The sequence below is a fragment of the Cherax quadricarinatus genome, chromosome 68 (assembly GCF_038502225.1).
Source record: "Cherax quadricarinatus isolate ZL_2023a chromosome 68, ASM3850222v1, whole genome shotgun sequence".
Lineage (NCBI taxonomy): Eukaryota > Metazoa > Arthropoda > Malacostraca > Decapoda > Parastacidae > Cherax > Cherax quadricarinatus.
The window spans coordinates 14,054,242-14,079,405 of record NC_091359.1 but is presented as its reverse complement, the minus strand read 5'-3'; the positions used below and the strand labels follow the sequence as shown (position 1 = coordinate 14,079,405).

Below are 25,164 nucleotides of genomic sequence, written 5' to 3'. Positions count from 1 at the left end.
TTTGTAAAAGTAATCAACTCAGCGCAAAAAAAAAAAAATCTGTGTGGGTGTTCACCCAGTGTAAAAAAAAAATAATCTGTGTGGGTGTTCACCCAGTGTAAAAAAAATAATCCGTGTGGGTGTTCACCCAGTTTAAAAAAAATAATACATGTGGGTGTTCACCCAGTGTAAAAAAAATAATACACGTGGGTGTTCATCCAGTGTAAAAAAAATCATTCGTGTGGGTGTTCACCCAGTGTAAAAAAAATCATTCATGTGGGTGTTCACCCAGTGTAAAAAAATAATCTGTGTGGGTGTTCACCCAGTGTAAAAAAAATAATCCGTGTGGGTGTTCACCCAGTGTAAAAAAATAATCTGTGTGGGTGTTCACCCAGTGTAAAAAAATAATCCGTGTGGGTGTTCACCCACTGTAAAAAAATAATATGTGAGGGTGTTCACCCAGTGTGAAAAAAATCATCCGTGTGGGTGTTCACCCAGTGTAAAAAAAAATCATCCGTGTGGGTGTTCGACGAGCACAATCACTTCTAGTATTCAGTGCTCCTGGCATGGCATACATGCTCACTTACTTGTGAGTTTTCTTTTGATGAGATTTTCTATACTTTTTGCTGCTGCTTCAACATTTTTTGGTGAGCCGATTATTTTTATTGGTGCTTATTTATCTTCCCTCTTGGGAACAACAATCGTAACATTGTTATCACTTATGAGTTGAGAGAGTGTTTGGCCGCTGATCCCAATGATGAATTTCCTTCTGTCGTGAGGGACAGAAATGTATTTTTCAACGGGCTGATTTTTTTCCTTCTCTTGTAATAGCTTTTTATAATCGTTAATCATTTGTTTTATGTGTTCAATGGCACGGTCAACATTTTGTGATGAACCCTTCACACGTATTGGTCCATCAGGTTCATTTTGCAATGGAATTGTGACCTAGACATCATATATTTTCCTTAGTTTTTCCACACTGTCACCACGGTAACCTACAACTACCTTACGGAACTCTTTAGGAATGTCTAGGAATTTTGTAACGTTTTGTTTCATTGTGTATTCTTACAAGATGGTGTTCATAGCAGACACAGCTGTCTTGACATTTTCTTGCAAACCTTCTACTGTAACGGTTGTGGTTGGGTCATTTCTTCCAGGAATGGAGACTTTGACCTAATAAGTTTTTGTAAATTGGGTTAAGGCTGTACCCCCAGAACCTAGGATTACCTTTCGAAGGTCTGGGGCCACCTCGACCTTTTCGCAGACCCTGTCGGGTTTGTAATAAGTCGCTTTTGGTTTAGGCGCATTAGCGTAAGTTTTATTATTTAATTCATTTTTGTTTGGTTTGTTATTTTTAATGCGACGGTTTCTCCCGGCAACTGTGGTCCAAGAACTTTCTTTAATAGTATTATCTGTCAGCTGGGTGAAGAAGTGCACATCATCCATGTCTTGGATAGTCTCTTCTCGGGCAGTTTGTGTTGGGTTTTCAGCTTTGTTTTCACAGTAGATTTCTTTGCCACCCTTATGAGAGGAATTATAACAAGTAATAATTAGTTGCACTATGTAACTAGCAGAGAATCCTGCTAACAGGCCCAGCACCAGATTTTCCAGCCTCATGTGGGAATGTGAGGACATAGACAAGACTATGCACCAAATAGTTCCTACCAGAAGCAAGCAACTCATTAATCGTTTCAAGTTCATTGTGAATCAATTAGACACTTGATAAACTAAAATAAATTCAATTACTTCGCATAGAATATATATACAGTGGACCCCCGCTTAACGATCACCTCCAAATGCGACCAATTATGTAAGTGTATTTATGTAAGTGCGTTTGTACGTGTATGTTTAGGGGTCTGAAATGGACTAATCTACTTCACAATATTCCTTATGGGAAAAAATTCTCAGTACATATACTACTAATATTCGTTAACCGCCACTGTATATTGATAGCTCAGTACATTATTATATTGGCTTTATATAGTTAACTTCAAATTATGGAGGAATGAGCTTGCTGAGTGTAGCAAATAAAATACAAGGTTGAGTTTTTCTAAATTTTCATGCAAACCTGAATGATCCAGCGTCTTGTTCAAGTAACTTGAGACGATGGATTCCTTCACAGAGATGCTTTATTTTCTGGCAAGATAATTCTGAGGTTAACTATTTAGTGAACTATTTAGACTCGGCAGACGGTGCAACATCCCCCCAATGAAAAGCAGGGGTGCAACTACCACAATAAGAGACAACACAATAAGTGTCAGGGGCCCAAGACTGTTCAACTGCCTCCCAGCATACATCAGGGGGACTACCAATAGAACCCTGGCTGTCTTCAAGACCCCTGGCTGTCTTCAAGGCCCCTGGCTGTCATCAAGCAGGCACTGGACAGGCACCTAAAGTCAGTACCTGACCAGCCGGGCTGTGGTTCGTATGTTGGACTGCATGTGGCTAGCAGTAGCAGCCTGGTTGATCAGGCCCTGATCCACCATGACGCCTGGTCACAGACTAGGCCATGGGGGCGTTGACCCCTGGAACTCTCTCCAGCTATATTCCAGGTAAACACTGAAGAGTGAAGCATCCTCTAGCTCAACCAAACCTGACTTAACCTACATTAACTCAGCCAAACCTATTGTGTACATTGTAGTCATGATGTTGTGTACATTGTAGTCATGATGTTGTGTACATTATAGTCATGATGTTATGTACATTGTAGTCATGATGTTGTGTGCATTGTAGTCATGATGTTGTGTACATTGTAGTCATGATGTTGTGTACATTGTAGTCATGATGTGTACATTGTAGTCATGATGTGTACATTGTAGTCATGATGTTGTGTACATTGTAGTCATGATGTTGTGTACATTGTAGTCATGATGTGTACATTGTAGTCATGATGTGTACATTGTAGTCATGATGTGTACATTGTAGTCATGATGTGTACATTGTAGTCATGATGTGTACATTGTAGTCATGATGTTGTGTACATTGTAGTCATGATGTGTACATTGTAGTCATGATGTGTACATTGTAGTCATGATGTGTACATTGTAGTCATGATGTTGTGTACATTGTAGTCATGATGTTGTGTACATTGTAGTCATGATGTTGTGTACATTGTAGTCATGATGTTGTGTACATTGTAGACATGATGCTGTGTACATTGTAGTCATGATGTTGTGTACATTGTAGACATGATGTTGTGTACATTGTAGTCATGATGTTGTGTACATTGTAGTCATGATGTTGTGTACATTGTACTCATGATGTTGTGTACATTGCAGTCATGATGTTGTGTACATTGTAGTCATGATGTTGTGTACATTGCAGTCATGATCTTGTGTACATTGTAGACATGATGTTGTGTACATTGTAGTCATGATGTTGTGTACATTGTAGCCATGATGTTGTGTACATTGTAGTCATGATGTTGTGTACATTGTAGTCGTGATGTTATGTACATTGTAGTCATGATGTTATGTACATTGTAGTCATGGTATTGTGTACATTGTAGTCATGATGTTATGAACATTGTAGTCATGATGTTGTGTACATTGTAGTCATGGTATTGTGTACATTGTAGACATGATGTTGTATACATTGTAGTCATGGTATTGTGTACATTGTAGTCATGGTGCTATGTACATTGTAGTCATGGTATTGTGTAATTTATAGTTATGTATTATGTACATTGTAGTCATGATGTTATATACAGTGGACCCCCGGTTAACGATATTTTTTCACTCCAGAAGTATGTTCAGGTGCCAGTACTGACCGAATTTGTTCCCATAAGAAATATTGTGAAATAGATTAGTCCATTTCAGACCCCCAAACATACACGTACAAATGCACTTACATAAATACACTTACATAATTGGTCGCATTCGGAGGTAATCGTTATGTGGGGGTCCACTGTACATTGTAGTCATGGTATTATGTACATTTTAGTCATGGTATTATGTACATTGTAGTCATGGCATTATGTACATTGTAGTCATGGTTTCATGTACATTATAGTCATGGTATTATGTACATTGTAGTCATGGTATTGTGCACAGTGCTGTATTTTTTTTATTATCACACCGGCCGATTCCCACCAAGGCAGGGTGGCCCGAAAAAGAAAAACTTTCACCATCATTCACTCCATCACTGTCTTGCCAGAAGGGTGCTTTACACTACAGTTTTTAAACTGCAACATTAACACCCCTCCTTCAGAGTGCAGGCACTGTACTTCCCATCTCCAGGACTCAAGTCCGGCCTGCCGGTTTCCCTGAATCCCTTCATAAATGTTACTTTGCTCACACTCCAACAGCACGTCAAGTATTAAAAACCATTTGTCTCCATTCACTCCTATCAAACACGCTCACGCATGCCTGCTGGAAGTCCAAGCCCCTCGCACACAAAACCTCCTTTACCCCCTCCCTCCAACCCTTCCTAGGCCGACCCCTACCCCGCCTTCCTTCCACTACAGACTGATACACTCTTGAAGTCATTCTGTTTCGCTCCATTCTCTCTACATGTCCGAACCACCTCAACAACCCTTCCTCAGCCCTCTGGACAACAGTTTTGGTAATCCCGCACCTCCTCCTAACTTCCAAACTACGAATTCTCTGCATTATATTCACACCACACATTGCCCTCAGACATGACATCTCCACTGCCTCCAGCCTTCTCCTCGCTGCAACATTCATCACCCACGCTTCACACCCATATAAGAGCGTTGGTAAAACTATACTCTCATACATTCCCCTCTTTGCCTCCAAGGACAAAGTTCTTTGTCTCCACAGACTCCTAAGTGCACCACTCACTCTTTTTCCCTCATCAATTCTATGATTCACCTCATCTTTCATAGACCCATCTGCTGACACGTCCACTCCCAAATATCTGAATACGTTCACCTCCTCCATACTCTCTCCCTCCAATCTGATATTCAATCTTTCATCACCTAATCTTTTTGTTATCCTCATAACCTTACTCTTTCCTGTATTCACCTTTAATTTTCTTCTTTTGCACACCCTACCAAATTCATCCACCAATCTCTGCAACTTCTCTTCAGAATCTCCCAAGAGCACAGTGTCATCAGCAAAGAGCAGCTGTGACAACTCCCACTTTGTGTGTGATTCTTTATCTTTTAACTCCACGCCTCTTGCCAAGACCCTCGCATTTACTTCTCTTACAACCCCATCTATAAATATATTAAACAACCACGGTGACATCACACATCCTTGTCTAAGGCCTACTTTTACTGGGAAAAAATTTCCCTCTTTCCTACATACTCTAACTTGAGCCTCACTATCCTCGTAAAAACTCTTCACTGCTTTCAGTAACCTACCTCCTACACCATACACTTGCAACATCTGCCACATTGCCCCCCTATCCACCCTGTCATACGCCTTTTCCAAATCCATAAATGCCACAAAGACCTCTTTAGCCTTATCTAAATACTGTTCACTTATATGTTTCACTGTAAACACCTGGTCCACACACCCCCTACCTTTCCTAAAGCCTCCTTGTTCATCTGCTATCCTATTCTCCGTCTTACTCTTAATTCTTTCAATTATAACTCTACCATACACTTTACCAGGTACACTCAACAGACTTATCCCCCTATAATTTTTGCACTCTCTTTTATCCCCTTTGCCTTTATACAAAGGAACTATGCATGCTCTCTGCCAATCCCTAGGTACCTTACCTTCTTCCATACATTTATTAAATAATTGCACCAACCACTCCAAAACTATATCCCCACCTGCTTTTAACATTTCTATCTTTATCCCATCAATCCCGGCTGTAGTCATGTTATTATGTACAGTGCTGTAGTCATGGTATTGTTTACAGTGCTTTAGACATGGTATTGTGTACATTGTAGTTATGGTATTGTGTACAGTGTTGTAGTCATGGTATTGTGTACATTGTAGTCATGGTATTATGTACAGTACTGTAGTCATGGTATTATGTACAGTAGTACCTTAGTACTCAAATAGCTCCCAACTCGAACAATTTGTTTGGTAAAAAACTTGCTTGGTAGTCGACCGTTTGCTCAGCACTTGGCCAAACAAACAGGACCTCCTGCCGAGAAATGTATCAGTGAGTTTAATGACCATGTAGAGGCTGAGGATTTTATTCCCCAACAAGTGTTCAATTGTGGTGAAGTTTATTTTGGAATAAAGTGGCAAACAGAAGCTGTATCACTCAAGAGGAGAAGTTATTGTCAGGACACAAGCCAGTCAAGTTCAGACTCTTTTGTTGTGCAGCAATGTAAGTGGTGATTTAAGGGGCAGCTGATACTAACATTCATCCTGTCGTTATTTATCGTCTGAATTTGTTCATTTTTGGTGTACTTTAAGTAGCTAAAAATGAGGTATGGCAACAGTGAGGCACATAATGGCACTGGGAAAAGTTGTTTGAACACTTTCTACTGATGGAACATGGCTAATCCAATTTTTTTGTGAGATTGATATACAGAGGACCCCCGCATAACGATCACCTCCGAATGCGACCAATTATGTAAGCGTATTTATGTAAGTGCGTTTGTAAGTGTATGTTTGGGGGTCTGAAATGGACTAATCTACTTCACAATATTCCTTATGGGAACAAATTCGGTCAGTACTGGCACCTGAACATACTTCTGGAGTGAAAAAATATCGTTCACCGGGGGTCCACTGTATTTTAATATATCTTATCTTCATTCCTGCCCCCCCTGCCCCCCTCCAAAAAAAAATAAGAAGGCAAGGTTTTGACATTTATCAAAATATCTGCCTTTTACCCCCACAAAAATAAAAAAAATATTTTGTATATTTCAAAAATGCATCTTGTACTGTGTCAGACATTCATTGTTTTATATTCACTGTGAAAATCATTTCAATTCATCATTAATGGTGACCCTTGCATGACTATCATGCATCAGTATCATGCATCTCAGCCTTGATCCATGACATGACTTTCCACAATAACATGAGCTGACACTTTCTTTAACTGTATTTTGTGTGGTTCTCTGTCTAAAAATAGTCATTGAAATGGAAATGTATAATATTGTCATCATATTCATCAACTTCATCACTTTACTGAGGAAAGTTAGTGAACTGATCAGGTAGGAACAAGAAATTGATGATTAAGGTAGTTGCACAACACTCGGGAATCTTCATTATTCTTAGTTATCTCTCCATTAGGACTGGAAAAGCCACTCTTGGTGAAACATTTCCTTCATTAAATGTCATTAACTATGCTTTACTACTATTTTCCACAAGAAAGAACTGAAAATAACATAAGAACATTGCAGCAGGCCTACTGGCACAAACTAGGCCTGTCCTTCTATAAACCAACCATTCCCACTCATAGAACTTTACCCAGATCTTTCTAAGAATTAGATTCAGTTTTGATTTAGAGGACGATGTAGTTAAGTACTTGTTTTCACAGTTGCAGATGAGTGGAACAATCTGTCAAGTAAGATCACACAAGCTCAAGTCTTTTGTTAGTCACATAAGTAAACACCAGGACATATTTATTAAAAACGTTTTGAACCTTGGCCTTAAACTCTGCTGATTAAGGTCTCAGGACCAAAACATTTTCTAGTAAATAAGTCGTGGTGTTTGCTTACATGTCTCTCTAAACCAGGACCTACTCTATGTTGGCCGCTAGGAAAATTCTGTTATGAGTAAAATAATAACAAAATGTTGGATGAAAAATAAGATGAATATTACTTAAAAGGTCTTCCTTCTAGAATACTTAATTATATAAAAACAAAAGAATGGAGGAACACTGCAGCAGTCCTACTGGTCCATTTATATTGTTTATTAATTAATTATCTTGTTCAGAATATGAAACCAAGAGATATACTACATGGATGTTCATTTTTCTTTTAAATTTTTGAACTCGGATATCAATATTTTTATTAGTTTAAGGTTTTATAGATCCTTTAACCTTTAACCCGTAAATGGTCCAAACGTATATATACGTTTTTTTCAACATTTGAAAGTATGTAAAAAAAAGTAATCTTTTTTTTTTTTTACATTTGAAAATCTGTAAAAAAACTTCGATTTAGTTTTTTTTTTTGTTATATTTGAAAATATGTCAAAAAACGTAGATCTACTTTTGGAGCACTACACATGTGAACGTAGATCTGCTTGGACCATTTACGGGTTAATGTGTACTTGATGTTATGATCAAAATCTTTAGTAAGTCTTTTAGACAAACCAAGATCAATCAGGCGACACTGTAGCTAGGGCCATATTCGGATTATCCATGATGATGTTATTAGTGTGGAGATCTAAGTGAGCAAAACCTAAATCGTGAAAGTTGGCGAGTGCAGCAGCAGCGGCACTATGTGTCTTCAAACCCTCTTGACAAGTACTTGTTTTTAAAAACTTATTTAGTGTTATGCCTTGTATGTACTCCATAACAATAGCTTGAGGAGGAGACATCTTGCAAATACAGTGGTACCTCGGGATACAAACAGCTCAAAACTCGAACAGTTATGTAAGTGCATTTATGTAAGTGCTCTTGTAAGTATATTTTCGGGGGTCTGAAATGGATTAATCAAATTTACATTATTCCTTATGAGAACAAATTCGTTCGGTATCAGCACTTGAACAGCCTTCTGGAATTAATTAAGTTCGTATCCCGAGGTGCCACTGTATTTGGAGATGAGGCTTAACAATTTCTTCTCCATCAGAGAAAAGCTTCCATTTTTTTAGTCAACACAAAGGCAGTTTCTTTGGATGTTTTCATCATCGCAACTGAATATTTTTTAACTGAAAACATATTAATATGTAAGAAGATGATATTCACTAAAAGATGTACATGAAATAAAATCACTAAAAATGATTGCTGTTTTTTTTATTTATTCTCGGTAAAATTAATTTCTATCTACAGTGGACCCCCGCATACCGTTGGCATCACATAACGTTAAATCCGCATACCGATACATTTTATCGCTAAGATTTTGCCTCGCATACCGCTAAAAAACCCGCTCAACGCTATTCGTCCGAGACGCGTCTAATGTGCGGCCTGAGCCAGCCTCACATGTTCCGCTGGTGGCATTGTTTACAAGCCAGCCTCCGCGGTAACATCCAAGCACACAATCGGAACATTTCATATTATTACAGTGTTTTTGGTGATTTTATCTGCAAAATAAGTGACCATGGGCCCCAAGAAAGCTTCTAGTGCCAACCCTGTGGTAAAAAGGGTGAGAAATATCAAAATACTGTGGTACCATGGTCAACTGCTGATGCTGCTGCTGCTGTAGCACTGTCAGCTGCTGCTGCTGCTGCTGCACTGTCAGCTGCTGCTGCTGCTGCTGTAGCACTGTCAGCTGCTGCTGCTGCTGCTGTAGCACCGTCAGCTGTTGCTGCTGCTGTACCACCATCAGCTGCTGCTGCTGCTGTAGTACCGTCTGCTGCTGCTGTAGCACCGTCTGCTGCTGCTGTAGCACCGTCTGCTGCTGCTGTAGCACTGTCAGCTGCTGCTGAAGCACTGTCAGCTGCTGCTGCTGCTGCTGTAGCACTGTCAGCTGCTGCTGCTGTAGCACGATCAGCTGCTGCTGCTGTTGTACCACCGTCAGCTGCTGCTGCTGCTGTAGTACCGTCTGCTGCTGCTGTAGCACCGTCTGCTGCTGCTGTAGCACTATCAGCTGCTGCTGTAGCACTGTCAGCTGCTGCTGCTGCTGTAGCACTGTCAGCTGCTGCTGCTGCTGCTGTAGCACCGTCAGCTGCTGCTGCTGCTGCTGTAGCACCGTTGTTGGTGTGGCTTATTGAAAATACCAAGAAACAATTAACCCCAGAGGGTTAGCCACCCAGGATAACCCAAAAAAGTCAGTGTCATCGAAGACTGTCTAACTTATTTCCATTGGGGTCCTTAACCCTTTCAGGGTCCGTCCCGTAGATCTACGGCTTTACGGTGAGTGTCCAAACCGTAGATCTACGCCATGAGCTCAGCTCACTCTGATAAACTGTGAGTGGTACATTTGGGCCTAGATATGAGAGAATACATCTATGTGGTATGTGTGCACCACATAAAACAGATTCTGCAGCACACTGTGTATAATGAGAGAAAAAAACTGAAATCATGATTTTTCGATTGAAACAGCAACTTTGCAGTGTTTTTTCATATGTTTTTTATAGTTGTATTTGCGATTTCTTGGTCTCATTTGATAGAATGGAAGACATATTACAGAAATAAAGATGATTTTGATTGGTTTTCGCACTGGAAATGGCTTGAAACTGAGCTCAAAGTAGCGGAAATGTTAAATTTTTGCCGATATTCAAGAGTAAACAAACGACCTCACACGTCTAATACACGCCAGCTGGTGGGTCTAATAAACATTCACAAATATGGTGATGATATTTATATAATTATTACAGTATTGCATAACAGTAAATCTTCTATTTTTTGGTGTGAATAAAAATTCATTATGTGAATAAAAAATCAAAATGGAATTTATTTGTAAAGCCTCAAAACATAACTAATGAACAGAGGAAATGTTAGTTTAGTGCCAGGAATGCCTACATTGTTTATTCTGGACCCTATTTTGAAATTGGAATATTTTGAACTTTGTGTTAAATTGGCCAAATTAACAATTTCCGATCACTTTATTTTGTAGTTGAAACAGTTGACTTGGCGATTTCTTGTGCTCAATCGATAGAATGGAAGTAATACTAGTGAAATAGCTAAGAATTTGGTTGATTGGAATAATGTAATTGGCCTAAAATGGGAGTCAAAGTCGGCAAAATCGCCGATTCGTAAATATCGCTGACACATCAAAATTTGCGAGAGCATAATTTTCCACCAAATTTCGTACTTTTTGTTTTATTACCTTCACAAAAAGATTCTCTACGATTTCATAAAAAAAATAACAAATTTTTTTTTTTTAAATTCTTGGACACTGGTGCGTGACTCCAGATTTGGGCCTTGGACCCTGAAAGGGTTAATCTTGTCTCCCAGGATGCAACCCACACCAGTCGACTAACACCCAGGTGAACAGGGAAAAATGCCTGGAACTAGTGCTCATATTGGTGAATTTAAAGCCAGCAAAGGTTGGTTTGAGAGATTTAAGAATCGTAGTGGCATACACAGTGTGATAAGGCCTGTTCTGGAAGAAAATGCCAAACAGGACCTACAGTACTCAGGATGAAAAGGCACTCCCAGGACACAGTGTCTCATCAGTCATTGCTGCATCTTCAATAAAGGTAAGTGTCATTTATTCTTCATTTAGTAGAGTAGTACATGCACAATATATATTGTGCATGTACTACTCTACTATTGTGCATGTATCCTTCTCTTTGTGTGTAGGAAAATGTATATTTCATGTGGTAAAATTTTTTTTTTTCATACTTTTGGGTGTCTTGCATGGATTAATTTGATTTCCATTATTTCTTATGGGGAAAATTCATTCGCATAACGATAATTTCGCATAACAATGAGCTCTCAGGAACGGATTAATATCGTTATGCGGGGGTCCACTGTATAAGTTTCTTCAATTTCTGTAATAATTTTTTTCTACAAATTGGTAATTGGTTAATACGTTTTGTTTGAGTAGGCTTGCTTTTTTATCACTGGGATACAGTGCACCACTTATGGTGCAGTGCACCACTTTCAGTGCAGTGCACCACTTATGGTGCAGTGCACCACTTTCAGTGCAGTGCACCACTTATGATGCAGTGCACCACTTATGGTGCAGTGCACCACTTATGGTGCAGTGCACCACTTATGGTGCAGTGCACCAATTTCAGTGCAGTGCACCACTTATGGTGCAGTGCACCACTTTCAGTGCAGTGCACCACTTATGATGCAGTGCACCACTTATTGTGCAGTGCACCACTTATTGTGCAGTGCACCACTTTTGGTGCAGTGCACCACTTATGGTGCAGTGCACCACTTATTGTGCAGTGCACCATAGGTTGGCATCCCTGGTGTAACAGATATTCTAGGAAGAGTTGAAGGGAGAGTGTGTGTGTGTTAGAGTAGAGACCAACATTAATGTTTGTGTTTGTAATGACAGGCGCAGGAGACTATCAAGATGGCTGTCTGTGTCCTCCTGGGAGACTCTGGTGAAATATCTAAGGAAAAAATTACTTCAGAATCAGGTGATACTGGTGCCTCCATCCACTGGAAGATTCAACCATCACCATCACCTTACTGATACTGGAAGATTCAACCATCACCATCACCTTACTGACACTGGAAGATTTCACCATCACCATCACCTTACTGACACTGGAAGATTTCATCATCACCTTACTGACACTGGAAGATTCAACCACCACCATCACCTTACTGACACTGGAAGATTCAACCACCACCATCACCTTACTGACACTGGAAGATTCAACCATGACCATCACCTTACTGACACTGGAAGATTCAACCACCACCATCACCTTACTGACACTGAAAGATTCAACCACCATCATCACCTTATTGACACTGAAATTCAACCATAACCATCACCTTACTGACACTGGAAGATTCAACCATCACCATCACCTTACTGACACTGGAAGATTCAACCATCACCATCACCTTACTGACACTGGAAGATTCAACCATCGCTATCACCTTACTGACACAATTACTGGTGAAATTCCTCTGACGAAGTTAACTGTAAGTTGAAAGTCCTTGTGAGTTTCTTTTTTATTTATGACGTTATTAATCATGATAATGCATTGACATGATTTTCATTGTTAAAGATTATTATCTACTGTGTTATGCCTAAAATATGGTAACAGACCAGTTAACTAAGTTATCCGTAACTCTTCATAATGTTTTAACCCTTTGACTGTTTTGGTCATATACACCTACCATCCGACTTACGACCTGCTCGACTTACGACGACTCGACTTACGACCGTGTTTTTTATGCCAAATTTCTGGGAAATAATCAAGTGTTTGTGTTGTACACAGTGTTTATCCTAAACCTTACAGTATAAAATACAGTACTAACAGCATAAAAAGTAAAGTAAAACATAAAATACCAAAATGAAACAATGAAATACATAAAGTCATTACAAAAATGTTATGTTGATATTCAGTAGCAAAGTTCGACTTAAGACCATTTCGACTTACGACCGGTTTCTCGGAACCGAACTCGGTCGTAAGTCGGATGGTAGGTGTATACTAAACCCAATTGGGTCACACAGTGCCATACTCATGCCTCTAGAAACATTCATGGATAGGCAAAAGCATCAATTACCAATTCAAACAACTGATATCTCTCAATCAAATTCATTTCACAAAGAAAGAACACCCACCTTCTATATGTAGAATAGTCATTCTTAACACTAGACTTCATATTTTTCAATTCGTCCAAAACTGCGAACATATTTATGAATTTTCCAAGCGTAAGCAGATAAGCTTCTGACACAAAGTCTTTTCTTTTCTCCTGATGACAAAGGCGTTTGACTTGGGTGCAGAAGACATCAATGGCTTTACGCTGGTGAAATATAAAAACTAATTATTCATACACTCTCAACTAGATACAGTAATGTAAATAAGTGGTTCAGAGAACCAACAGGATGATGAATAAGACACTTGTGCAACACTTGGGTATCTTTACAGTAGAAACATTTTGCCAACCAGTGGCTTCTTCAGTCCAACACAGAGAAGAATGGTTAAAGATCAGTAGGAGTTTTAGGTACCTGTATTGGACTGGGTAAGCTGCTGGTTGGTGAAACGTTTCCACAATAAATATACCCAGCTGTTGCACAAGTGTCTATATACAGTATTAAATTATCCAACAACACACAAACATTAACACACAATGCCTGATTATGCCCTCATTTTTAATGACATACTTTTTGTTAGGTAAAAGGACACAAGTGCAACTAATGTGACATTTTATTGTGGCAACATTTCACTCTCCAGGAGCTTTGTCAAGCCATTATGGCTTGACAAAGCTCCTGGAGAGTGGAACGTCGCCACAATAAAATATCACATTAGTTGCACTTGTGTCCTTTTACTTAACATATGTTGGGAATTCTACCAATATTAATACGAAACAGTTTTTGCATTAGTGCCATAATTTTGTATTAATCAGATAATAATCCATTTACATGACCCATCAACAACATACAATATATAATGTACTAAGTCAATTATCACCCATCAACTGTGGTAAAATATCCAGAACAGTGGTATGTCACATATTTCATTAGGGGCTGCCTCAATAAGTCAAAGAACTCCTGTCTCCACACTGAAAGCACAAAAAATAAGATTCTAATGAAAGAATTCTGTAATATAGTAAATGTAAATTAAACTTACGTATTTTATTGAAACAAAGAGGGGAAAAGGTAGTACAGTGCAGTATACACATATATAAAATTCTTATACACATATTTAAAATAAACAAGCCCTCATTAAAACCAACTGAAAAAATCACTGTACCTGAAAGTTCATGAATTTTGTTAATTTCTTCACCTCATCAGACAGCACCCTGACTGTTTTCTCATATATTTCAACACGATTGGGCTGCTCATTTGACTTGGGCTGTGGGATAGCCCGGGAGCAGCAGCGCCATGTGTAAAGCATAACTGCATGCTGCTCTCCTTCCTCCAAAAGTTTGTTCTAAAACAGAATTGAAATATGCAACAGGAATATATTAATATACTGTATGTTATTGATTCCCAGGATCACCACTTACACCAGGCCATCTAAACTGGAAAGGAAATATTATAGGAAAAAGAACTATCAATAAATACGGGGAAAAGAGAGATTAGTGTATACTGAATGTAGGATAAATCTAAGGGGGACAGATTACCAAGAAAATAAAAACCAGGGAAAAATTTTATAATCATATAAGAGTATAGCAATTCTTATTAGCACAATGCCTGTAGTATTATAGTACAATATATTTCAGCAAAACATTTAATTTAATAAAGACTTTGGCATCTTTCCATTAACTCTATGTATATAACATAACTTTAAAAGCAATCAGCATTTGCATTTCTTACCAGTTCTGCATGAGTTGCAGCCTCTTCCATGTACTTTGCTACCCCAGTTACATATGCCATACGATCTTCAAAGTTAGTATCAAAATTAGCAGTGTACACAACCGAGCATGCCTGTGCCTCAATGACAGGCTGCTGGTCAGGCAGAGGCAAGTCATCCAAAACGTCGACATTGCTCAGTGCATCCGTGATTGTCACACGTTCGCCCGCCATTCCGATGCTGTAAGCAAAAATCAATTGCTTTAGCATGTGGTTCATGTCTTGCACCAATTGTAAAATTTATTCCTAAGCTTCCCAACACATAAAATATGCTGTATTATGAGACTCAACTACCCTTAACTCTCAGCAATGCCAGCTGCTGATTCCATACCTGGTATGGGAAGGTCACTCCATTAAAAATTACAATGTGACAAATATGAGATCTGTTTTATTATTACTACATGGATATGTATTTAGAAATGAGCAGAGAATTGCAAGATAGAAATGCTACAAGCTGGAAATGCTATATGATGGAAATGCTAAGGGACGGAAATGCTACGGGCTGGAAACGATCTAGTCGGAAATGCCTTTGATGTTATCATAAACTTTTTTGAAAATTCTCACCAAAAATTTTTCCCCTACGTCAACTCACCACCTACACGCCCTGGAGTTTACCCTAAGCGAGTATGATCACTTCTATACCTCATTAAAATCACTTAAATTACCTAATGGAAATTTTGTGCCATTACCATGAGCTGCTAAACCAATAAGGTGTCACACAATTCCATGAAAATGTCATTCCTGTCAAGCTCACGAACAATATAGGAAAAGAGACACGACTTACGGCTATTTTTTCCCTTATTTTAGAAAAATTTTATACGTATGGGAGCCAACTGGAAGCCTAAATGAGTACATTTACCCTCTTGTACTGCAAATGTACACTATGAACAGATGCAAATGTCACTACACAAGACAGTGAACACTGAACACTTAATAGCCAACGAGATGCAACGTAAAAACGCCACTTTTTCCCCATGTTTTAGTCAAATTTTACAGTTTTGAGAGTCAAGTAGAGGCCTAAATGAGTGCATTTACCCACCTGTACCACAAATATGTTATATGAACGAACGTAAGTGTTACTACACAACAATACGTTAGTGAACTTTGAACACTTAAAACAGCCAACGAGACGCATCGTTTAAAAGGCCATTTTTTCCATATTTCTGATAAAATTTGTACATATGGGAGCTGAGTGGAAGCCAAAATGAGTACATTTACTCATCTGTACTGTAAATGTACACTCTGAATAGACATAAATGTTGCTACACAACACCAAGCTTGTCAAAACTTAACAGGCAACGAGACACAACGTAAAAAGACCACTTTTTTCCATATTTCTGACAAATTTTATGGACATGGAAGTCATGTGGAAGCCAAAATGTGCACATTCACCTACCTGTACTGCAAATGTGCCCTCTAAATAGACCTAAACGTTACATTTTTACCGGGACATAAGAGATGTGGCCCAACCCTTCCCGTGTAAACAAACACACTGAGAGAGCAGCAGCAGGAAGAGCATCACCTTGCGTCCAGGAACTCTCTCTCTCTCTCTCAATGGTGGTTATTATTAAGTTTATATTGTCTTTTCTCGACCTTGGCGTTGGCTATCTCTCTATCTCTCCTTGATTCCTTCTTTAATTTGCTTGTCTGCCTGCTTGCTTTTTTTCTTCCTGCTTTCATTGTTTTGCTTTCCTTCCTTGTCTTCCTACCTTCCTTCCTTCCTCCCTCCATTTCTTCCTGTATCTCTTTCTCTCTCCCTCCCTCCATTTCTCCATTCTCCCCTGCCTCTTTTCTTCCCTTTATTTTCTTCCTGCTTTCATTGTTTTGCTTTCCTTCATTGTCTTCCTACCTTCCTTCCTTCCTTCCTTCTTTCCTTCCTTCCTCCCTCCATTTCTTCCTGTATCTCTTTCTCTCTCCCTCCCTCCATTTCTCCATTCTCCCCTGCCTCTCTTCATCCCTTTCTCTCTCCCACCCTTCCTGTTGCCTCTTCCTAAGCCGTCCCACCAGCCCCTCCCACCCCATTCATTCATTTCCTGCTGCCTCTCCCACTTTACTAACCACACAATAACATCCATACATGTACGTGTGCATTATACCATACTGTGTATTATACAAAAAAATATAGTTACAGATATCTGAAATATATGCGATATGAATATTTAAAAGTTCCCCTGATCATATTCCTGTAAAAAATGCATTGTATTTTTATCCTAGATCATTTACAATATATATGATAATTGTACTTATGTGTACCTGTACCTTAATAAGCTTATTTACGTGTATGCATGAACAAATACAACAGGTGAAATGCAGTATAATATCTTTATTTACTACAAGTACATGTACACTGTATACAGGCCTAGCTGACGTCAATGACATACTACTATATAGAAAGCTGCTTGTTATGCAAAGCATTTCGGGCAAATTAGGTCAGTTTTGTCCCAGGATGCGACCCACACCAGTCGACAAACTTCCAGGTACTCATTTTAACTGATGGGTGAACACACACAACTGGTGTAAAGAAACACGCCCAATGTTTCTACCCTCGCTGGGAATTGAACCCAGACCCTCGCCGTGTGAAGCAAGAGCTTTAGCCACCAGGCCACGGGGCACCGTTTCAGTTATTAATACCGTATCAATTATTAATACTGTAATATCCATTATATACTAAGAAATGTGAATTACACTAACATTTTGCAATATACCGAGAAATCAAGAAAGAAATGGACAAGCATGAGAGTAAAAAAGGTCGTTTATAATTAAGAAGGAAACGTCTACGGAAAGAGGGAAGTGGCAATGGTGCATCGCTCAGTTCCCTGTGCATGTAGTTATGTGGGCGGGAGGTTCACCTGTCATTGTTAAAAAGAACAAGTTTCTCTTTTTACACGGCTGAATTTACAACAGGCTAAGTGCTGTTATTCGACCTCATAATGAATCCGGATATCTGACGTAAATACGTTGAATCCGGATATCTGACTCGACGCTCTAGAACGTAAACACATTGAATCCGGATATCTGACTTGACGTTCTAAAACGTAAACACATTGAATCCGGATGTCTGACTCGACGCTCTAGAACGTAAACATACTGAATCCGGATATCTGACTCGACGCTCTAGAACGTAAACATATTGAATCCGGATATCTGACTCGACGCTCTAGAACGTAAACATATTGAATCCGGATATCTGACTCGATGCTCTAGAACGTAAACACCTTGAATCCGGATATCTGACTCGACGCTCTAGAACGTAAACATATTGAATCCGGATATCTGACTCGACGCTCTAGAACGTAAACATATTGAATCCGGATATCTGACTCGACGCTCTAGAGCGTAAACATACTGAATCCGGAAATATGATTCAGAGCTCAAGAATGCAAATATATTTAATAGGGATATTTGACTCGGCGCTCGAGAATGTAAATATAATGAATCCGGATAGCTGACTCAGCGTTCAAGAACCTAAATAACCTATAGAATTCAAATATCTGATTCGGCCCTAATTACTTATATCAAGAATCCATCACCAATATCCGGGTCCTAATTTCTTAAATCAAGAACCCTTCACCAATATCAAGGCCCTAATTTCTTAAATCAAGTACCCATCACCAACATAAAGACTTTAATTTCTTAAATCGAGAACCCTTCACCAATATCAAGGCACTAATTTCTGAAACCAAGTATCCCCTCACCATCATCAAAGTTCTAATTTCTTAAATCAAGAACCCATCACCAGCATCAAGGCACCTTCCTCGAAGAATAAGAGTCAGTATTACTAAGGAATGCTTCGTATTCTCGGCATGACCCGTTTCCATGTAGTTTCATTTTTTAACCTTCATTACAAGCAATTGTCAGACCATAGTGGACGCTTTTTGTGTTATACATAAATATAACTAAAAAAAAAAATATTTAAGAGGCCACATAATGAGTCCAGGGACAGGGATAAAAAAAATTATGTACAATTGTAGTCCACTATTTTTTTTTTTAATTTCTTGATTCAGGGAAACCGGCAAGCCGGACTCGAGTCCTTTTCGGGCCACCGTACCTTGGTGGGAAACGGCCGATATGTTAAAAAAAAAAACTTGAATGGCACGCAATAATAAGCACAATCATGAAGTCATATCTACAGGCCTCATTTATAAATCAGTTTTATTCCTTAATGTGGATATACTTTGTGGTGTTTGAGTGATTTGTCCTCAGTGGGATTTGTGCACATTGGTGTGTTCAAAAAATCAATATTTTTCAAAACGGTTCATTCTGCAAGTAGCAGCCCAAAAGAACACTGTTACAGAGGTCACACTGAGTTTTTGTCAGATGCCACCGATCATAGTTACATCTTTTAAAGCTATTACAGTCATTTTACATATTACAGTTTCATTGCTAGGCAATCTACACAATAGAACTTGTTGATACAGTTTCACGAAAACCAAGGCATCTAATTCATTTTCGTCCGTCCTTGACCACATCAAACTATGATCATGATAATGATGTATCTAAAGTGTGATGAAACACAACACTACACAGTCACATTGGTTGATAGAAAAATCAATGACATACACATACAAATAAAATAAATACAATACAAATAGACAGATCTCCATTTTAAGGAAGCTATTAGAAGAATATAACAGTAAAATAAACAAATAAAATCACATCATGAAATCCTGTGTAATCTGCAACCAAACAAACAAACGGGCTACTCCATGGATTACATGCATCTTCTGTGGGAAATACCCACGCACCTTGTGCAGGTATTCAAGAATCATCTATAAGAGATATTTAACCAGGGAAGTGTTGTTGGGTATGCCCAAATGAGACCGAACTGTGGAATAAAATCACATTGATATTAAAAGATGATAACATCAAAACGGGCTTCATAAAAAAACATGACAGCATTCTGTAACAGTTAGAAAAATAAAAAATCTGGGCCAGATGGTGGTATCGCCACGGGTACAAATGCTGTCTTGGTAGACAGTAACTGTAAGAATAGAGAAATAAATGATGGTGGCCTGGAGGGGGACAGCTCTAGTGAGGAAACAGGAGTAGACAAGGACAAGGACATGCAAAAATCAATGTTTCAAACTAGCAATACCACGGGAGATAGTAAACAAGGGGATGCCCCGAGAAATAGTGAAGATAAATTACCAGAAATAACTGATGAAGGCTCCATTGTTAGCACAAGTGCTAACTAGGTTATATAGTCACAAAAAACCAAGGCAAACAAAAACCAGGCCTATGCAAATTCTATGCACTTGGTATCTTCAGGCATGGAATATCTGGAAAAACAGATGGGACGTGTAACTTTGACCACCCCAGAAAATGCCGTGCCTATGTGACAACAGGAAAATGCAACCTTCCTTCCTGTAAGATTTTCCCACCCAAAAATGTGTCACTCTTCAGTTCAGGCACACCACCTAAAGGGTACAAGAAGACACAGAGCATCCAGACCATGGAACAACCTGGGTAGCCACAGTCACTCCAGAGAGAGTTTTTTTTTTTAGCGCCAAAAAGGAAAAAAAGCTGGCAGGAAATAATAGAAATCGTACACCAACTCCAATCATTTCTGGAGTGGAATCACAGTAAATAGCCTCCACTCCAAAACAACAGATATTAGTGCCAGGAAAAAATACCCCCTCCCTCCATACCACCAATACCACCAATCCGACGACATATACAGGATCTAAAGCTAGCAACGAACAGCAAAATACCTTTCATCCGTGGACTGCTTACAGAGTCAAATCCAATGTTCGCGGCTTTCACAGAGACCCACATAAAGGATCACTTGGACAATGAAATATGGATCCCAGGTTACAACCTATACAGATGTGATAGAGTTAACAGGCATAAGGGAGGGATGGGGGTTGGCCTGTATATCACAGAGTCAATTATATGCTCAGAACTACTAAATGCCTCAAATGATGTAGTTGAAGTTTTAGCAGTAAAGATCGAGAACCAAAACTTGGTCATTGTGGTTGAATACAAGGCTCCGGATGCAACGTCCCAACAATTACAGGAACAGCTTTTGAAAATTGACCACTGTCTTGAAAATCTTCCAGCTCCTGCTCCCAACATCTTGCTCCTGGGGGATTTCAACCTAAGGCATCTAAAATGGAGGAATATAGCAAATAATGTTGTAGCAGAGATAACACCAGGAGGCAGCTCAGATGAAAACTCGCACACACACACGCAAGCTGTTAAATCTCTGCACCAAATTCACCTTAAACTAGCAAATAATAGAGCCTACAAGATTGGAGAATACGTTGGACCTCATCTTCACTAACAGTGATAGTTTGATACGAAATGTCATCATATCAAAAAAAATTTACTCAGATCACAACATAATAGAGGTTCAGACATGTAGGTGGGAGCACCAGACAGACAAAATGTGATCAGTCACGAGGGAGCCTCCACCAAATTCAACTTCAATAACAAAAACATAAGGTGGGACCAAGTAAGCCAAATCCTAAATGATATAAACTGGGAAGATAGATTAAGCAACACGGATCCTAACCTATGTCTTGAGCAAATTAACTCTGTGGCACTTGGGGTATGCTCAAGACACATTTCCTTAATGAATAGGAGGAGATGTAAACTAGAAGGAGAAAGGCGCTCCTTATACAGGCGAAGGCAAAGAATAACAGAGCGGCTACAAGAGGCCAATATATCTGCAATACGTAGGGAGACACTGGTCAGAGAAATTGCAAACATCGAACTACAGCTAAAGGAATCTTACAGGAGTCAAGAAACGTGGGAGGAACTAAAAGCCATAAATGAAATTGAAAGAAACTTAAAGTATTTCTTTTCTTATGCCAAATCAAAGTAGAGAATAACATCCAGTATTGGGCACCTACTTAAACGGGATGGTCCTGTACAGATGACAGCAAGGAAATGAGTTTTTAGTAAGCTACTAACCAGACTGAGAGTCGAAGACCTAAATGAATTTTCTATGAGAAAGACATAAAATTTTGTAGATACACACCTATCTGATATTATCTTGACGCCAAACGACTTTGAAAAGGCAATAAATTACATGGCCATGCACTCTGCCCCTGGCCCAGAGTCATGGAACTCCGTGTTCATCAAGAACTGCAAGAAGCCCCTACTATCACGTGCTTTTAACATCCTATGGAGAGGGAGCATGGGCACTGGGGTGGTCCCACAGTTACTAAAAACAACAGACATAGCCCCACTCCACAAAGGGGGCAGTAAAGCAATAGCAAAGAACTACAGACCGATAGCGCTGATGTCCCATACCATAAAAATCTTTGAAAGGGTTTTACGAAGCAAGATCACCACCCCTCTGGATACCTATCAGTTACACAACCCAGGGCAGCATGGGTTTAGAGCAGGTCGCTCCTGTCTGTCTCAACTACTGGACCACTACAACGAGGTCCTGGATGCTCTAGAGGACAAACAGAATGCATATGTAATATACATAGACTTTGCAAAAGTCTTTGACAAATGTGACCATGGTGCAATAGCGCACAAAATGCGTGATAAAGGAATAACAGGAAAAGTTGGTAGATTGATCTATAATTTCCTGACAAATAGAACACAAAGAGTAGTAGCCAACAGAGTAAGTCTGAGGCAGCTACGGTGAAAAGCTTTGTTCCACAAGGCACAGTACTCGCTCCCATCTTGTTTTCATCCTCATATCGGATATAAGCCACAGTACCGTGTCTTCCTTTGCAGATGACACCCGAATTTGCATGTCAGTGTCGTCCATTGAAGACACTGCAAGACTCCAGACAGACATCAACCAAATCTTTAAATGGGCTGCAGAAAACAGTATGAAGTTCAATGATGAGAAATTTCAATTACTCCGATATGGAAAACGTGAAAAAAATTAAAACTTCATCGGAGTATAAAACAAATTCTAACCACACAACAGAGCAAAAAACCAATGTCAAAGACCTGGGAGTAATCATGTCAGAGGATCTCACCTTCAAGGACCATAACACTATGAATCGCATCTGCTAGAAAAATGACAGGATTATAATGAGGAGAAATTTTTTCCTGGATAGAGGCATGGTTGACAAATAGGCAGCAGAGAGTTTGCATAAATGGAGAGAAATCAGAGTGGGGAAGCGTCACGAGCGGTGTTCCACAGGGGTCAGTGTTGGGCCCCCTGCTGTTCACAATCTACATAAACGACATAGATGAGGGCATAAAGAGCGGCATCAGCAAGTTTGTAAAGTAAAAGGACACAAGTGCAACTAATGTGACATTTATTGTGGCAACGTTTCGCTCTCCAGGAGATTTACAAGATTTACGTAGGTGAAACAGCCAGAAACCTCGACACCCGCCTCAATGAACACATTTACGCATGTAGGAACGATAACTTGAACAACGCCTGTGTACAACACCGAAATTCCACCAATTATCTCATGAAATTCAGAGACGCCCAATTAGTGATCAAAGAAACTAATTTCCGCAGACGCAAGTGCCTCGAATCAGCACTGATCGCTGTTTCGAATACAATTAAACAAAACAACGGCAGCTTCACCATCTCCGAAGTCTTAGCAAGAATCCTCCTGAAAACAGTAAACCCTGCCATCACATAGTCTCTCCTGTTATACTACACACAGCACAGAGAGTGAACACTGAAACAAGCTGCCTCATTCCAGTCTATATTTGTCCAACCTATTTTTATGTTACCCAAGTAATAGCTTTTATATCCTTTTACTCATGTACGAATTAATTGCTCTACCATATTGTATTACTTTTGTCACTACCACTACTACTACTACTACCACTAGTGAACATCGAAATGGTACCTCACTAGTATTACACCTCACTCTGAGCCTTTATATACCCTCTGTGTCCATGTATTGTTTGTAATGGATTGATAAAGCTCCTGGAGAGCGAAACGTTGCCACAATAAATGTCACATTAGTTGCACTTGTGTCCTTTTACTTTACATATTGTCGGTAATTCTACCAACTTTATTACAATCAGCAAGTTTGCCGATAACACCAAAATAGGCCGTCGAATTCATTCTGACGAGGACATTATGCACTCCAGGAAGATTTGAATAGACTGATGCAGTGGTCGGAGAAGTGGCAGATGCAGTTTAATATAGACAAATGCAAAGTTCTAAATGTTGGACAGGACAATAACCATGCCACATATAAACTAAATAATGTAGATCTTAATATTACAGATTGCGAAAAAGATTTAGGAGTTCTGGTTAGCAGTAATCTGAAACCAAGACAACAGTGCATAAGTGTTCGCAATAAAGCTAATAGAATCCTTGGCTTCATATCAAGAAGCATAAATAATAGGAGTCCTCAGGTTGTTCTTCAACTCTATACATCCTTGGTTAGGCCTCATTTAGATTAAGCTGCACAGTTTTGGTCACCGTATTACAGAATGGATATAAATGCTCTGGAAAATGTACAAAGGAGGATGACAAAGTTGATCCCATGTATCAGAAACCTTCCCTATGAGGATAGACTAAGGGCCCTGAATCTGCACTCTCTAGAAAGACGTGGAATTAGGGGGGATATGATTGAGGTGTATAAATGGAAGACAGGAATAAATAAAGGGGATGTAAATAGTGTGCTGAAAATATCTAGCCTAGACATGACTCGCAGCAATGGTTTTAAGTTGGAAAAATTCAGATTCAGGAAGGATATAGGAAAGTGCTGGTTTGGTAATAGAGTTGTGGATGAGTGGAACAAACTCCCAAGTAGTACTACAGTGATAGAGGCCAGAACGTTGTGTAGCTTTAAAAATAGGTTGGATAAATACATAAGTGGATGTGGGTGGGTGTGAGTTGGACCTGATAGCTTGTGCTACCAGGTCGGTTGCCGTGTTCCTCCCTTAAGTCAATGTGACCTGACCTGACTGGGTTGGGTGCATTGGCTTAAGCCGGTAGGAGACTTGGACCTGCCTCGCATGGGCCAGTAGGCCTGCTGCAGTGTTCCTTCGTTCTTATGTTCAAAACCAGGGATGCGAAGCGCATGATGACACTCTTCAGGTCGCTTGTTCAATCTAGGCTGGAATATTGCTGCACACTAACAGCACCTTTCAAGGCAGGTGAAATTGCTCACCTGGAAAATGTACAGAGAGCCTTCACGGCACGTATAACTGCGATAAAACACCTCAATTACTGGCAATACTTGAAAGTTCCTCAACCTGTACTCCCTAGAATGCAAGCGGGAGATTTTACATTTTGATTTTGCCACCGAAGTGGCTAGTTTATTGTG

At 39.5% G+C, this 25,164-nt stretch overlaps 1 protein-coding gene across 6 annotated transcripts in view; it reads right to left on the bottom strand.

The window, feature by feature from the left end:
* Positions 1–25,164, bottom strand: part of Cyfip (Cytoplasmic FMR1-interacting protein Sra-1) — a 143,503-nt gene that overhangs the window by 98,783 nt on the left and 19,556 nt on the right. For 4 of the 6 annotated variants that reach the window (XM_053789637.2, XM_053789640.2, XM_053789639.2 and 1 more), the window contains 3 exons: positions 14,915–15,131; positions 14,349–14,528; positions 13,217–13,398 (listed from right to left, as the gene is read on the bottom strand). In XM_053789637.2, coding sequence (XP_053645612.2) covers positions 13,217–13,398; positions 14,349–14,528; positions 14,915–15,131 — 579 coding nt within the window. Of the gene's footprint in view, positions 1–13,216; positions 13,399–14,348; positions 14,529–14,914; positions 15,132–16,346; positions 16,489–25,164 lie in introns of those variants that run through there. The other 2 variants (XM_053789643.2, XM_053789642.2) reach the window with 2 other exon arrangements.